General features: G+C 41.8%; 1 protein-coding gene across 1 annotated transcript; it reads left to right on the top strand.

Moving 5' to 3' along the window:
* The first annotated feature begins 926 nt into the window (after positions 1-926).
* Positions 927-6252, top strand: ncam3 (neural cell adhesion molecule 3). Its single transcript, XM_080897047.1, has 16 exons — positions 927-1092; positions 1474-1545; positions 1702-1899; positions 2002-2136; positions 2389-2535; positions 2671-2788; positions 3330-3484; positions 3590-3723; positions 3906-4041; positions 4191-4358; positions 4508-4624; positions 5003-5130; positions 5223-5391; positions 5584-5770; positions 5860-5964; positions 6059-6252. The coding sequence occupies exons 1-16, from the start codon at positions 1029-1031 to the stop codon at positions 6099-6101; spliced, it is 2076 nt and encodes a 691-aa protein (XP_080753173.1). The 5' UTR covers positions 927-1028; the 3' UTR covers positions 6102-6252.
* Positions 6253-16859: the final 10607 nt, after the last annotated feature.

The following is a 16859-nucleotide window of genomic DNA, read 5'->3' as shown; positions in this document are numbered from 1 at the left end:
CCACGATCGCCCTATATAGCAATAACAATTATTATTTGATGTAAACAAAGTTTATAGGAATCATGTTATATATTTTTCCATAGCATTACATTTGAATTTAACAGTTCAATCCTTCACATAACGGACAAATATTTGTGCAATCATGATACATCTGTGAATGTATTTTAACAATCTAAATATGCATATGTACAGACAAATACATTTAAAAAACAAGGACATTATGTTTTATTACATTACAGTGATTTTACATTAATTTACATTTGAAATGTGAAATCACAGACTATTGATGTAAATTTAATGATATTCTAGAAGAACAGAACAAAACTGCAAAATACACAGTAAAATACTTTTATATTAGGACTTGTTCTTACAGTGTAGGCAGTCACATGAAATGAACTTACAAACATATAAACAAGCAAATCTACTATAATTGCAATTTTTCCCATTCTTGATGCACATTCATGGATTACCTATTAGATTGAGCTTTTCTGTGTCACACATTTTCAACTGCTCACGTGACCTATGCGCTGATAGAGCGTGCCGAATTGAATTGAACTGGCCGAGAAACTGGAGGGGAGCAAAGCAGAATGCGGTGAAAAAAATGAACAAAAGAGATAAAGATAATAGAACGTGGGGGACCATTTTGAGCAAAACAAAAAGAGAGAGATTAAGGAAAAGATGAGAGGAGCAATGACGTCATTCACTCACCACATCCCAGTTTTCTTCCTGAATGACCCAAAGTGACTCTGCTGGAGTTTTAGGAGGGATGAGAGACCAGAAGTCTGTTCCCCGCCTCCTCCTCCTCATTTCCTCTCATCTCTTTTGCCCTTGTGCCCCTATATAACCACTGACATAGACCCTGTTTCTCTCAGAGTGGTGCTCGGTGGATAGGATACAGGTGTTTGCCTGTCAGTTTCATACTCAGACAGATTTATTTTTTGACTAGCTGATTTTTCTGAATTTGATTTGATTTGCTGACAGCACAGTTGTCGTTTGAAAGATCGGTAATCTGCAGACAGGTGAGCAAGATGAACCAACCAACTCGCATCCTGACATTGGCCTTGCTGCTCCTGCAGCTGATGGACAGCATAGGTAAGATCTGCTGATGTTTTTAATGATTTTGAAGTGGAAATGCAGAGTTGTCAGAGTGGGAAAACTGAGACTGTGGTCTATGAAAACTGTGAAGTGTAAGGATGAAATTATTCAAGAAAACTATGCTTTATTGAGAGACACATCCACAGAGCATTGGAGTGTTTAAACTGGATTTACTGGGGGGAGATGTGTTGTGCATGTCATTCAACTGCTGTCTGTTAAATGTTTAACAATGAACTAAAAAGTCCTGATAGGTGATTTAGGAACAACAGTGTTACTGTGTTTGCTTTGGATGAGATGTTGCTCTGTGTTTTTCTTCTTCCAAAGAGAGGAAAAACATCCCAGACTAAAACCAATCTCCTCTCCTGTCTTCTCCTCCAGATGCTAAAATGAGCATCATTTCCACTAAACTAGATATTAAAGTTGGAGATGAGATCTTGCTGTTGTGTAAAGGTGAGTCGTTTATATTTCTTATCTAATTGAAACGATTCAGCATGAACATATTTTGCAATCCAGCTTTATACTCTTGTGAAGGTATTAAAATAAGGCTACAAATTATATTTTTTTCCCCTCTCTTTTTCTTTTTGACCTTCTTGTCTCTCCTCTCAGCTGGAGCAGAGGGAGACATAACCTGGCAAAAGGATGGGGAGGAGATAGATGATGAAGAGATTGTGAATAAGTTGGACGAGGCCTCCTCCAAATTGGTAATTAAGAAGGCTACAATGCAAGATGCTGGCAGGTACACCTGCCACTGCGATTTTGACAGCGGACATAAAGATGATGCTCAGATACAGCTGTTTGTTTATGGTACGTAACAGCTGGCGGCACTTTTTCCATTTAAACTTTAAACTCAGTAAAATGTATGCTAGGACTTGTTGCTTTATCCTTAATCTTTTCCTCTTCTGTCAGATGGGCCATCCTTTGGAAGCACTAAGACCTACCATGAGTTTCTGGAGGGTACAGATGGGCTGGTACCCTGCCTGGTGACTGGACAGCCACAGGTGGATGTTCAGTGGTTTAAGAACCAGCAAGAAATCTCTAATGGTAAGAGCAAAAAATGGGAACATAGGACCTGATGCTACCCTGCAATATGAAGGCTTGCTTTGTGATTTAAAAAGAGCGTTTTGTGAACCTTTTGTGAACATTCAGTTTCCCAAGCAAACTCTCCTGTAAACTTTAGAGTCGTAATAAGCAAAAGTTAGTGTATGACTATCATAGCCAAAGCTGCTCTAATCAATATTTCTGCATCAAAATAGTTTTTAGTTAATTTTTTCTGCCTTTCTTCTCTTGCTTCAGTGGGAGGGCATATGCGTAAGCAGTCTGATAACACGCTCCGTATTGAAAAGGTGAAGAGAGAGGATGCTGGGACATACGTGTGCAGAGCTCAGATCAGAGGGAGGCCGTCAATCTTTATGGAACTCTCTGTTTCTGTTGTTGTCAATGGTAAGTGACTGTTTTGCACCAACACATTCATGAGGCTGAATTATTATCATCACTTCCTCATTGAGTTTTAGAATGAGATTAACAAACAAAAAAAACCCACCTGAAAATGTACTGAAACTCAACCCTCTCCTGCAGCTCCCCCGACTGTGAGACTGAGAGAAGAGGTGAAGAAAGTGTTGGCTGGACCTGAAACTAACGTCTCTTTGTTGTGTTTGGTGGACGGTCTGCCACAACCCAACATCACCTGGACCATGTAAGACCACATTTTATGATTTAATAATAAAAATCAAATGTATGGGCTGAACACGATCTGAGCACGTTACATCCCTCTCTCTAACGGCATCACAAAACCTCTAAGGTTAAACTTGTCAGATTTTTCACACAGTTCATCCTTTCCTTTTTATTTAATTCACATATATGCATGCTTGTCACAAAATGTAAATAATGTTGTTGTTGTTGTTTTTATTGGTTTTAATTACCACCATAGCTGAGGGAAAATGTACAATCAGCAAAGAAACTGGGTCACGTTGTGTTGATGTTTGGACTAGTCCCCCTGACGCTCTCCGTCACTAATGTAGCGTGACATCTACACTGTGCATCAGCGGGTGGAGCAGAGTGCACGTGTCTAAGGGGGCTGTGTGTGTGTGTTCCTTGATTTCCAGCTTTATCTCTGCCTCCCTCTCCTGGCCTCGTTTTCTCCATTCCTGATATCTAAACAGTCTCACTATCTCATATTGCATAGCATATTAACATGAAAAAAATAAGCAATTTTCTATTTATTTCATTTTTTCCAGGCCTGTTCAGTTTAACCCCTCCCGTCATCACTTCAACTCAGACAGCAGCCAGCTGACTATACAGTCTGTTGTGAGGGAGGACTTTGGGGAGTACGTCTGCACGGCCACCAACAAGATTGCTGAGAGCAGCGCTACCATCATGCTTCATGTCTTTGGTTGGTTTGATTGTGTTTCACTTTAAAAACAGCTGTGCTAGAAAAACTCTTTTTAAATCTTGTTTCAGCAGTTTGTGTCACGATCATTGATGTGTTTCATTTCAGAGGCCCCCGAGGTGTTTGTCTCAGCAGAGCAGCAGCGTGTGTTGGTGGGTGAGGCTGTATCTGTGTCCTGTAATGTGACTGGCCATCCCCACCCTGAATTACACTGGCTCAACAAGCAAAATGGACAAACACTGGTAAGACTGTATAAACATAAATACTTAGATTCAAACAGCAAATTGTGTAGCTGAATTCAAGGACCTATATGTAAGCACTAATCCTGAATTGAAAAATTTGATAGAGCCCATAATGTTATATGGTTAAATATATGTAATGTTTTTTAAAATGTTTTTACCTTCTGTCTTTTTCTCTCTGTCAGAGTTCAACTTCAGGCCGCGTGCGAGTGGTGGATAATGTGTTGATGATTGATGAGGTGGTGCCCTCTGATGGTGGATTGTATTCCTGCATGGCCATCAGTTCTTCTGGAAATGCATCAAGAGATGTCGCCGTATACAGTAAGAGTTTTTCTCTGTCATATATGGTTAAATGGAGAAAGTGCCTTTATACTTTATTTATAACACCAGTGCATGTTCTGTTTCTTTTATATTAATTTGTGTTTTGCTGTTCCCTTTTTCATTTTTTTCATTTTACACCCTAACTTCAGCTCAGCCCGGTCCACCTCTCTACCTGTCAGTCTCTGCGGGTCCAGCTTCAGTCCACTTCTCACTGAAAACCACACCTGTGAGTGGAGGAACACCCATCACAAGTTTTGTCCTGCAGTGGAAAGAAAAACCCACAGAGCAGTGGAAGGAGAACACCGTCCCGGCTACAGGTGAAACACCTCCTCTTTCCAGCCGTGTATATGCATCAGTCATCATTTACACTTTCACCTGCTCACAAGTAAAAGTTTTATGAATGTGTGAATGAGTAGTAGGACTTGAATATGTGCAGTATCTGATGCTGTTTGTGTGTTTTTTGTAGATCCTCTTGTTATCAACCTCAAGCCGTACACTTCGTACACAGTACGTCTCTCTGCACTGAATGCAGTGGGACGTGGAAAGTTCTCTGAGACACACAATGTCCACACACAGGGAATACGTAAGTTCTTCACACATTACCAACATATTATATAAAGCATACATTATATCTCTAATTCATTCCATAAATTTAAATAGGAGTGAATGAATTACTGGTTCACACTGTGCAGGATGCTTGCTGATGTTTTTGTGGTACTACATCCTTATCTGCCATCATTACTTTTTCTTTTCCATGTCATCTTCTTCCGTCTCCTGATATTCACTCGCGCTGTTCATCACATGATGTAATCCACCGTCATCCATCCTCAGAAGGTAAAGTTCTCACAGTTTTTTGCTAAACTAACCTGACATGCTAGTTTAAGTAAATCAGTCAAATGCAGTGATCAGGTTTTAAATATTGTTATGAATTCTTCGTGTTTTTCTTGCGTCGTTCCCACAGGTGAACCTGACAGTCCAGTTCTATCCTCTGATGAGATGAAAATAGAGAGCAACACCTTCTCTGTCCCTCTTAAACACACGGTAGATGGTGGCAGCCCTGTGTTGCAGTTTAATGTTCGATACAGACAGGTAAGAGACAGCATGAGCCTGTCTTTGTGTTTGTCTCCATCAACCCATTTCCCTTGATTAAGTCCTTTGGTTGCTCTGCTGTCTTTAACCAGGATAAAGAAGAGGCTGAGTGGAAGGAACTGCAGATGCCACCTGATGCTGACTCTGTTTCCCTCAAAGACTTGGCTTTTGGCTCAAACTATCAGCTGGAAGTCTCAGCAGTCAATGCCAACGGTTCCTCCATACCTGCCACATTCAACTTCACCATCGCAGAACAGTCTGGTATGTGGCCTCTTGAGATCTGCAGCATATACGGAGCTAGAAGTTATTCTTAGAGTGTAATTTATACATTGAAAAACTGACACTCATACAAAATCACAGCAGATCTACCTGAATAATAGAATTTTCTTGTCAGAATAAAGATGTTTAATGTTTTCTGTTTGCGCATTGAGACTTTTTCCTCTCTCCCACCAGCCAAGAGCGGCATGACCAAAGGCGCTGTGGTTGGCATCGTCATGATCATCTTTCTGGTGGTATTCATTGCTGTCGATGCCACCTGCTGCTACAGAAACCACTGCGGCCTGCTCATGTGCATTGCCGTGAAGCTCTTTGGGCAGAAAGTTCCAGGAATCAAAAAGCTGGAAGAAGGAGGTGAAAAGGGGTAAGTGTTTGGAATAACCTGGAGGAGATGAAGCTTATATCATATATTTCCATGATCATAACTCATATATTTATGTGTTTTGTCTGCAGAGAAGTAAAGCTGAAGGGCATGTCCACTCTGAAAAGCAGTATGCAACAGGTGGGGGTCCCACTCAAGGAAGGGAAATGTGACAAGGCCCCACTCACCAAGAATGAGTACGTTCATTTTCTCCCACACACTGTAAATCTACACAGATATGTCATAAACATGCGTTGAGAATCTCACCGACTACTTCTTTTCGTCTCGCAGGAAAACCCAACCTGATAGAGACCTGCCCAGCATTAATGCATGAGACAAGAAAACAAAGACGGGAAGATTTCATGTACTTTACAAACAACAGAAGAAGAAGTGAAGTAATGATAGGTGCCATGGGAAAGGGCAAACACTTTAACACTCCGTAGGGGACTGGCTGACTTTGGCCTGACCCAAACCTCTGAACGGTTTCAGTCAGTGGACAGCGATTCTTTGTGCAGCCTCTCGTGACAGCACCGTCCTCTCCTCAAGCTTCTAGCTGACCTGGTTGATACGTGACTGCAGACAGGAGATTAGCAGAAGTTTTTTTGTTACTTTGTCTGCTTTTACAGGGTAATTCTCATGTCTGTGGTTTACAGGCTAAAGCCATTGTTGTTACTTTCTAACTTTACACTTGATTTATGAAAAAAAATCATAAAGACACAACAAAGGTTTGCCTTTCACATTTGAATGTTACACAGGCGTGAGGACCTAGTTCATTTTGGTTTTTGTTACTAACTTTTTATTATTACTGCACTGTGGCAGCTCTACTAACTTATGTCTATGACAAAATATCCTATTAATGTAACACCAAATATGACAACTTTACCATGTGGACTATTTAAAGGGCAATATATACTAAACCTACACACAACCAACCTTAATTTAAAGTATGCTAATTTGTGTTGGTATTTATTGGGTTTAAAAGCCGTACCGTGACTAAATGAGAAATGTTGTAAAAATGAAAAACATAATTGGACTTTTTAGCCAGTTTTGTTCTCAAGCACTTTTTTAGGAAAAGTTTTGAAGCTCTGCTAGTGTCACTGACCACTTAGGGGACCTTAAAATGAGATCCCTCTTTAAAGTACCTGTAATAATAGCCGACATGTATGATATGGTTGCTAGACACAAAACTGATTGATGTAACTCATTTTTGTATTTATGACCAAATTAATGATTACAGGACGCAAGCTGTTCAAACGACAATTTATTTGAAGTATCTTCGAATTTTTGAAGGCGATGCATGTTTGTTTTTATATTATGTTTTTCACTGTACATTCTTGTAAATACATGTTACTTCTTTCTCTTTGTGTTTTATAAAAAACTTTGACTTGGAAAGCAGCTGTATGTCTCTTTTACTCGCCAAATGAATGTTTTTCCCTTTTTCCTGGTGTAATTATCTCATACAGTAAAACTATGAACACTGAGAAAACCTGTTTTTTCTTTATTGACTAAGCCTATCACAGTTACATATAACACCTGGCTACTATATTTAGAGAGTTTAAGAATATAATATGTTCCATTAAAAAAAAGCCCTGCATGGAAATGACTGTGCTTCCACAGCTCACTGAGCGCCATGTTCAAATTTAATGTAAATGTATAAAAAGAATGATGACATGTCTCTGCTTCCTCCCACTTTACAAAAGTGAAGCCAAAAGCTTCTACAGTCACTGAACACAACATTTATTTAGCAGTTTTTAATTCCAGATCAACCAAGTATTGACTCCAGTTGTGCTGAATGGATTTCTGACTTAAATCCTTCAAGTAAGCAAGATGTACTATGTACTATAACTCACATGACTACAGCATTAAAAACCTTATTGTTCAGTCGTGGTATGCTGAGCTAATGTTGGTATTTTGATATCCAAGCAACTTTTTTGATACCAACTTTTTATCTTTCTCGAAATCCAGCTGTGTATAAACAGAGTTAAACTGTAGTCTCAGTTGCTTTCTTCATGTTTGGATGTTTAGGATGTGATAAACTCCAGTCACGTAAACATCTGTTGACTTCTGAAGAAAACATCAGGACTAGAAAACAAAGAAAAAAGTCTGTCTGCAGATGCTGTGCTGTGTAATAGTGAGTGTGATCAGCATGAGTATGATGTGGCTGCTAATCTGAATTTCTTCTTTCATGTAATATAAAATGAGATTGACCACAGTTATGACTGATGGCAGTTTTTTCTGTACAATGTGAGAATGGCCCATCATGTCTAAGATTACACACCACCTGACAGGCAGGCCACAGTGCTTTGTTTTATATAGTGGTGAGCGGCTATGCTGTCTCTATTCCTGTTCACCTCATACACCTCAAACTGTCAGTACAGCTCTGCACTAACTCAGTGAAAGCTTCTGCTTCTGAAAGTGAAAAAGCACTGAAAACTCCTACTTTTACAGAGGGACTATTGAGAGCGTCCTGAGCAGCTGCATCACTGTCTGGTCTGATGATAACTGCACTGTATCGGATCGCAACACCCTACAACAGATAGTGAGAACAGATGAGAACATCACTGGAGCCTCTCTTTCCTCCATCACAGACACTTATCGCACCAGCTACATCCGCAAAGCCACAGGCATTTTGGAGAAACCCTCACGGACACTATTCGCCCGGCTGCCTTCTGACAAGAGGTACCGGAGCATTCGGGCCCTCACTGTCAGACTGACAAACAGTTTCTTCCCCCAGGCTGTTAGACTCCTGAACACTCAGTGACTGGACTGACACACACACACCCTCATACACGTCACTACCAAGCACTTATCTGCACAATTTCATACACACACAGACAGCACACCTTCATACACCAAGTTACTTTTTGCACAATGCTCAGTCATTTCTATTGCAGTTGTGTCTGCACTGTCTTGTGTCTGTAACGTTCTGTTCTGTCTTGGTTTTGTTTTTGCATTTTTTGCACATTGCACTTTATGTAGTCCTGCGTTGATTGTGTGTTATATGTCATATGTAGCACCAGGGTCTTGGAGGAAGGTTGTCTCATTTCACTGTGTACTGTACCACTGCACATGGTTGGAATGACAATAAAGCCACTTGACCTTGACCTGTCTATCTCGGGCCAGGATGTTGATATGGAGCAGTATAGATGCCTGAGCATCCACATTAACAACAGGCTGAAATGGAAGACTGTATACATTGACTTTATTCTTCAGCAATTTACACTGAACATTGAAGTTACCATTTTAATGTCTTATGATTCGATTTCTGTGGGCGGGGGGGGGGGGGGGGGGGGGGGGGGGGTGTTTGGTTTTTTTAGCTCCTTTGTTTTACTTTATTTCATTTATATCTAAATAATTTAACTATTTTCTTTTGAGCATTTTTTTAAAGCTATCTTATTTATGTAACTTTTTTATAGATTGTGTTTTGGCTGATTGAGCACAATAATTTCTTACTTTCAGGAACAATTAACATATATTTTATCCTTTATATAGTAGAACTGTCCATTCATCCATCCATTTTCTTCCACTTATCCAGGGCCGGGTCGCGCGCGGGGGCAGCAGCCCAAGCAGAGAAGCCCAGACCTCCCTCTCCCCAGCCACCTCCTCCAGCTTGTCCGGGGGAACACCAAGACGTTTCCAGGCCAGCCGAGAGATATAATCTCTCCAGCATGTCCTGGGTCTGCCCCAGGGCCTCCTCCCGGTGGGACATGCCCGGAAAACCTCACCCAGGAGGTGCCCAGGAGGCATCCTTGTCAGATGCCCGAACCACCTCAACTGGCTCCTTTCGATGTGGAGGAGCAGCGGCTCTACTCCCAGCCCCTTCCAAATGGCCGAACTTCTCACCCTATCTCTAAGGGAGAGGCCAGCCACCCTTCGGAGGAAGCTCATTTCTGCCGCTTGTATTCGCGATCTCGTTCTTTCGGTCACTACCCACAGCTCGTGGCCATAGGTGAGGGTAGGGACGTAGATTCACCAGTAAATTGAGAGCTTCACTTTTACACTCAGCTCTCTCCTCACCACAACAGACCAGTACAGCGTCCGCATCGCTGCGTCCGCTGCACCAATCCATCTGTCAATCTCCGGCTCCTTTCTCCCGTCACTCGGGAACAAGACCCTGAGATACTTAAACTCCTCCACTTTGGGGCAGGAACTCATCCCCGACCCGCAGTGGGTACTCCCCCCTTTTCCAGCTGAGGACCATAGCCTCAGATTTGGAGGTGCTGATTCTCATTCCCACCACTTCAGGGGTACTGCCCCTGATCTCCACGCAACATTGTAGAGGTGTGTCAACCAAGACAGCCCTACAACATCCAGAGCCTTCAGGAACTCGGGGTGGACCCCGTCCACCCCAGGGGCTCTGCCACCAAGGAGTTGTTTAACTGCCTCAGTGACCTCGCCCCCAGAGATTGGCGGGTTATCCCCTTCGTCCCCAGATTCTGCTTCCACCACGGAAGACGTGCCAGTGGGATTGAGGAGGTCCTCGAAGTATTCCTTCCACTGCCTGGCAATTTTCTCAGTCGAAGTCAGCAGCACTCCACCTGCACTGTACACAGTGCAGGTAGAGCACCGCTTTCCCCTCCTGAGTCGCCTGACGGTTTGCCAGAATCTCTTTGGGGAAGTCCGAAAGTCTGCACTGTTAATAAGAAGTTTATCAGTCCCATAGATGCTGGCCTGTTGTTGTGTGTGTGTGTGTGCAGCGGACGTTGTTATCTATCTGGGTAGATCTGATATGTTTACAACGTGTGAGAGTGTGGTGAAGAAAATTGGTTTACCAAATGTGTTTATTTGTTAAGTCCCCTGTTTTCCTTTCATCATCTCCCCAAGGCGGCTGCCAAACAAAAGAAAGAACTTCTGTCAATAGTAGAGGCTGAGATAAGACCCAAAAATACTCCAACAAACAACTTACGGTAATGCTACATGATGTTACGTGCCAGTTTGCAAACTCTGCATTTCTTTGACTAATTTCCTCCATTTAAATTTAACTAATGAGATTGTTACAATCTAAATGGGTTGACTTTTGACTAAAACCTCCCGAGTCGCCATCAGTAAACTCCACTGTATAAAAATACATTCTTTAAAACAGACACTTTTTTCCCTTCTCTGAGATGTTTTTTTGACAAACAACCACTGATATCTGCTGCTGGCAAAACAGTGTTATATAATGACAACCAAAATAAAAATTAAGTCAAAATAAACAGGACTCAATTCTGGTAAATTTCATAATTGTTAGGTTAGGATGGAATAAAAAATGTCTGCAGATGTTTATGTTATTTCTCTATCTACAGGTAAACTTTTTGTTTTTCATAAAATGGAAAACAAGTATAACCATGTCAGAACAATTATGTGGTTCAATATCATTTACACCACATGTAATGGAAAGAGAAAAGCACCATCCATTCGCTTCCGGTCATCCTTTTCGGGGTCGCGGGGGGTGCTGGAGCCTATCCCAGCTGTCATAGGGCGAGAGGCAGGGTACACCCTGGACAGGTTGCCAGTCTGTCGCAGGGCCAACACACAGGGACAGACAACCATTCACACTCACATTTACTCACACATTCACACCTAGAGGCAATTTGGATTATCCAATTAACCTATCCCCACAAGCTGCATGTCTTTGGGAGGAAGCCGGAGTACCCGGAGGGAACCCACGCAAACACGGGGAGAACATGCAAACTCCACACAGAAAGATCCCGGCCTGATGTTGGAATTGAACTCAGGACCTTCTTGCTGTGCGGCAACAGTGCTAACCACCGTGCAGATAAACTTATCTAATTAATCACACAGTTCATTCTTTTCTTTTTAGTTAGTTAACATATATGCATGCTTGCCATGAAAGTAAATTTACCTTCATTTTTTCCAGGCCTGTGGAGTTTAACCCCTCCCGTCATCACTTCAACTCAGACAGCAGCCAGATGACTATACAGTCTGTTGTCAGGAAGAACTTTGAGGAGTACGTCTGCACGGCTACCAACAAGATTGCTGAGAGCAGTGCTGCCATCATGCTTCAAGTCTTTGGTTGGTTTGATTGTGTTTCATTTCGAAAGCAGCTGTGCTTTAGTCAGATTTCAGACCAGAAAAACACCTTCTGTCTTTTTCTCTCTGTCAGAGTTCAACTTCAGGCCGTGTGCGAGTGGTGGATAATGTGTTGATGATTGATGAGGTGGTGCCCTCTGATGGTGGATTGTATTCCTGCATGGCCATCAGTTCTTCTGGAAATGCATCAAGAGATGTCGCCGTATACAGTAAGAGTTTTTCTCTGTCATATATGGTTAAATGGAGAAAGTGCCTTTATACTTTATTTATAACACCAGTGCATGTTACTGTTCCTTTTAAATTAATTTGTGTTTTGCTGTTGCTTCTCACTGAAAACCACACCTGTGAGTGGAGGAACAACCATAACAAGTTTTGTCCAGCATTGGAAACAAAAACCAATCACTGACAAAAAGTCATCATTTACACTTTCAACTGCTCACAGGGGCGTAATTTCCAGGGGGGTTAGGGGGGTTACAGTGTCACGCCAAATTGTCATACATCCAACTGCTCTAAGTAAAAAATTCAATCAATTCACATGCACATCAACAGGCTCCCATATCCCAACACTTCCAGTGAGACGGCAAACAACGCAAACAGAACAGACAAACAACAAAACAAAACAAAAAAAGAAATCCAAAAGAAAAGGTAAAGCAGCAGAACTTCTGTCAGTGTAGCCCGGAGAAGCAGTGGCGCCCAAGCTATAAAAGTTATCAGCCACCCACTGAGGCCTACACTTCCGATCAAACAGCGTCGCTCAATTTGTTAACAAAGTAGCCCATATGAGGCTTCTGCAGAAGCCAATAAACAGTGTTGGGGAGAGTAACGGCATGTACCACCGTTACGTACACTCAACAAAAATATAAACGCAACACCTTTGTTACTGCTCCCATTCCCCATGGGATGGACGTAGAGACCTAAAATTCATTCCAGATACACAATATAACCATCCCTCCCAAACAGTGGTCACAAATCAGTCCAAATGTGTGGTAGTGGGCACATCTGCCATATTGAGATAATCCATCCCACCTCACAGGTGTGCCACATCAGGATGCTGATCTGACATCATGAGTAGTGCACAGGTGTACCTCAGACTGCCCACAACAAAAGGCCACCCTGGAATGTGCAGTTTTGTCTCACAGCAAAATGCCACAGATGCCACAAGCAATGAGGGAGCGTGCAATTGGCATGCTGACTGCAGGAATGTCAACCAGATCTGTCGCCCGTGCATTGAATGTTCATTTCTCAACCATAAGCCGTCTCCACAGGCGTTTCAGAGAATATGGCAGCACATCCAACCGGCCTCACAACCGCAGACCTCGTGTAACCACACCAGCCCAGGACCTCCACATCCAGCAGGTTCACCTCCAAGATCGTCTGAGACCAGCCACCCAGACAGCTGCTGGAACAATTGGTTTGCACAACCAAACAATTTCTGCACAAACTGTCAGAAACCGTCTCAGGGACGCTCAACTGCATGCCCGTCGTCCTCATCGGGGTCTTGACCTGACTCCAGCTCGTCGCCGTAACAGACTTGTGTGGGCAAATGCTCACATTCGATGGCGTCTGGCACGTTGGAGAGGTGTGCGCTTCACGGATGAATCATGGTTCACATTGTTCAGGGCAGATGGCAGCTGAGAATGTCCCAGTTCTTGCATGGCCAGCATACTCACCGGACATGTCACCCATTGAGCATGTTTGGGATGTGCTTGACCGGCGTATACAACAGCGTGTACCAGTTCCCACGAATATCCAACAACCTCGCACAGCCATTGAAGTGGAGTGGACCAACATTCCACAGGCCACAATTGACAATCTGATAGACTCCATGCGACGATGTGTTGCACTGCATGAGGCAAATGGTGGTCACACCAGATACTGACCGGTTCTGGGTCCCCAGACCCCCAATAGTGCAAAAAACTGCACATTCCAGGGTGGCCTTTTGTTGTGGGCAGTCTGAGGTACACCTGTGCACTACTCATGATGTCAGATCAGCATCCTGATGTGGCACACCTGTGAGGTGGGATGGATTATCTCAATATAGCAGATGTGCCCACTACCACACATTTGGACTGATTTGTGACCACTGTTTGGGAGGGATGGTTATATTGTGTATCTGGAATGAATTTTAGGTCTCTACGTCCATCCCATGGGGAATGGGAGCAAAAACAATAGTGTTGCGTTTATATTTTTGTTGAGTGTATTTAAAATACAAAATATGAGTAACTGTCCCTGTACTAACGCTCGGAGCCGCGGACCTGTTTTATATACACGCGGAATAGTTTTCTATACGAGATCGCTGCAAAAAGTGCAGCCTTACCTAATGTCCACCTTACTGTTACTCATTTATTTTATATTAAAATTTAAGAATCTAGTTGGTATTGGTATGGCAATTATCCTTCAGTAATAGTAATAAATCACACAGCAATAGTACTTTCATGTAGTTGTAAAAAGCATGAAAAAATATTAAGTAATCCAAAGTAATCAGAATACGTTACTCTCACTGAGTAACGTAAAGGAATATGTTACAAAATACATTTTAGGGCATGTATTCTGTAATCTGTAGTGGAATACATTTTAAAAGTAACCTTCCCAACACTGCCTATAAACACACTTATTTACCACCAAGTAAAATAATAAATGACACAAAATAAACACATACCAGCAGCGATGGGAGGCTTCAGGAAGATAATCCGCAGGTGATAACATGAGTAACACCAATCAACAAAAGTACAGCCAATTCAGGCTGAGGAAGTCGCAACATGTACGCAACTCCTAACTGTAACACCCAGGGAAGTCAGGTGACCGAAAGGCCGCATGCGGATAACAACAGGTGAGCGATTCAGGGACACTCAGATGGCAGCTACTATTTATAGCAGAGCCATCTAATATGATTGGTTAGTAGTTGGATTAAAAACAAAAGTACTGCATACAGTATTCATTCTGCTACACAGAGAAGTAATGCTGAAGAGCATATCCACTCTGGAAAGTATGCAACAGGTGGAGGTTCCCACACTCGCTTATGAGGTCGGTCAGTTCACAGAGATGAATATGAAAACTGTTTAATATGCTGTAGGCTACAAACAACAAAAGAAGAGAGAGGTCAAATATACTAAAACGGTCTGATTTGGGGGTGAACCAGAGCTCTGCATTTTTGCAGTGAGAGGACGGTGGTTCTGAATGTAGCCTCTTTGTCTTTGACAGCAATGTCCACTCCTCAGGCTTCTACCCGACAACAGGGTGACTACAGGGAGGAAATTCTGCTGAATGTTTTGTTGTTTATTCAATTTGTTCACTGCAGGGGAGTAAACGAGATGAATCAATGCTGCACAGTGAGACCAGCAATTTATTTCATATCAGCAAGTTTTCTAATTATATGTCTTGGTATAAGATACACTGCTGTAATATGCAGACTCTACTTCATCATTCCTGGTACAGAAAGCTTATGTTAGTCTTTTGAAATGTAAGCAGTGAACTTCCTCAGGAAATAACTGATGTCCAAGTCTCTTTTGTCCCAAATTTGTGTGTATAAACAGAGTAAACAGCAGTTCTGGTTCCTTTCTTCATGCTTAAACAGTGATAAAAATGATAAAGTCCAGTTCTGTAAACAGTTGCAGACTGCTGAGCAGAACGTCACAACCAGAAAACGACAAGTGAAACATACATATCTTACTCTTCAGAGAAGCAAACCTGAGAAAATGTCTTTTTCACCACCTAGTGCTGATCTTTTTTTTTTTTCTTCCAGTATATTGAATAAAATGCAAGGTTTTTCCCCACCCTAGTTCTATTTTTCTTAAATGAAGCTTATGGGAAGGTTCAATGTCTGCTCGCTCCCATATGCTGCCAAATAAATCTAAGATTTATCCACTTTCCCACGCTGTCAAGCTGCTTGTGTCATCGCTGGGCTAGTCCAGTCATCTTCTCTCTGCCTTTTCCCGGCCAATCAACATTCGTGTCACGTACTTAAAATCTCACTGCGCATCTGTCTTTCTCCTTCGCGGACTCCTTTGTGCAACCCACCTCCTCCCCGTCTCCACTCACTCATCACTCAAGCTCCATTCAAGCCACCTTCATCTCCACCACCAGCATTTAGGCCATCTGAGTCTAACTGCCAAACATTTATCTGTATTATTATTGTTGTTAGTATTATTATTAAGTCTTTGTTATTATTTATTTAGTCTAAAATATGTTGGCATAAAAATTTAAAAGGGCTATTGTAAAATTGCTAAAATCAATGTCAAATATAGATTCGATTCTTTCATTGCCTGCTCAAAATTTGCCCAAAACTTTTATTTGAGGCAATTTAATATTTCATTTTTCATGTTTTATTAAAAAGAAACTGACAGGCACAAATTCACTATTTGGGACTCAAACACAGAGTTTGTATACTTGATGTTTTGTGCTGATTAATAAAGTGTCTTGCATGCAAATGCTCCAAATTAAAGAGATGGTCCTCACCTGCATCCATCAGATAGAGGAAGAGAGGGAATCAAGATTACCGCATCCATTACTGATGAACATTTTCACTGTAGCTCTCTTTTAAAATGGCCATATATGTATTTAAATGACTTCTGAATATATGTTTAGTTTTGACCAATACAATCTGTTGATTGTTTCTTCACTTTCTGTGTATAACTTCAGTTACCTAAAAGTATTAAGACAGTAATTTGGTTTAGATTTTCACAGGTCAGATTCGGGTTGCCTGCATTATACACTGGGCTGCCATGGCAAACTATATGCTGTAGTGACATTTTTCCTCCTTCAGTGATTGGTCGCCAACAGCTTTGAAAGTCAAAGCTGCAAAGCATTTGTTAAAGATTAATTAAGATTATTTAAATCAAGCATTTTTTAAAACCTGGACAACAGTGTGTGGCTTGCTCTTTGTCCTGCAAAAGAATGCTAAAAATCCCAATTTGGGGCGTTAAAAATGTAAAAAGAATCTTTAATGCAACATCTATAATCTCTCCTTAGCACCAAGACAGATACAGTCGACTGTTCTTTCTTTTTCTGATTTCCTCTCATAACAAGTTCAACACAGGACCTACAAAAAATGCTTAAAGGT

This window comes from Rhamphochromis sp. 'chilingali', assembly GCF_963969265.1.
Source record: "Rhamphochromis sp. 'chilingali' genome assembly, chromosome: 11".
Lineage (NCBI taxonomy): Eukaryota > Metazoa > Chordata > Actinopteri > Cichliformes > Cichlidae > Rhamphochromis > Rhamphochromis sp. 'chilingali'.
Note: the sequence above shows the minus strand (reverse complement) of the source record. Positions and strands in the feature narration are given on the sequence as shown.

What these genes read in the sequence shown, in the direction of transcription:
- ncam3 (XM_080897047.1), top strand. Translation starts at nt 1,029, where the DNA reads ATGAACCAACCAACTCGCATCCTGACATTGGCCTTGCTGCTCCTGCAG. An exon ending in CCAGCAAGAAATCTCTAATG is followed by an intron (nt 2,137 to 2,388) that starts GTAAGAGCAAAA and finishes CTCTTGCTTCAG; the next exon opens with TGGGAGGGCATATGCGTAAG. An exon ending in TTAATGTTCGATACAGACAG is followed by an intron (nt 5,131 to 5,222) that starts GTAAGAGACAGC and finishes GTCTTTAACCAG; the next exon opens with GATAAAGAAGAGGCTGAGTG.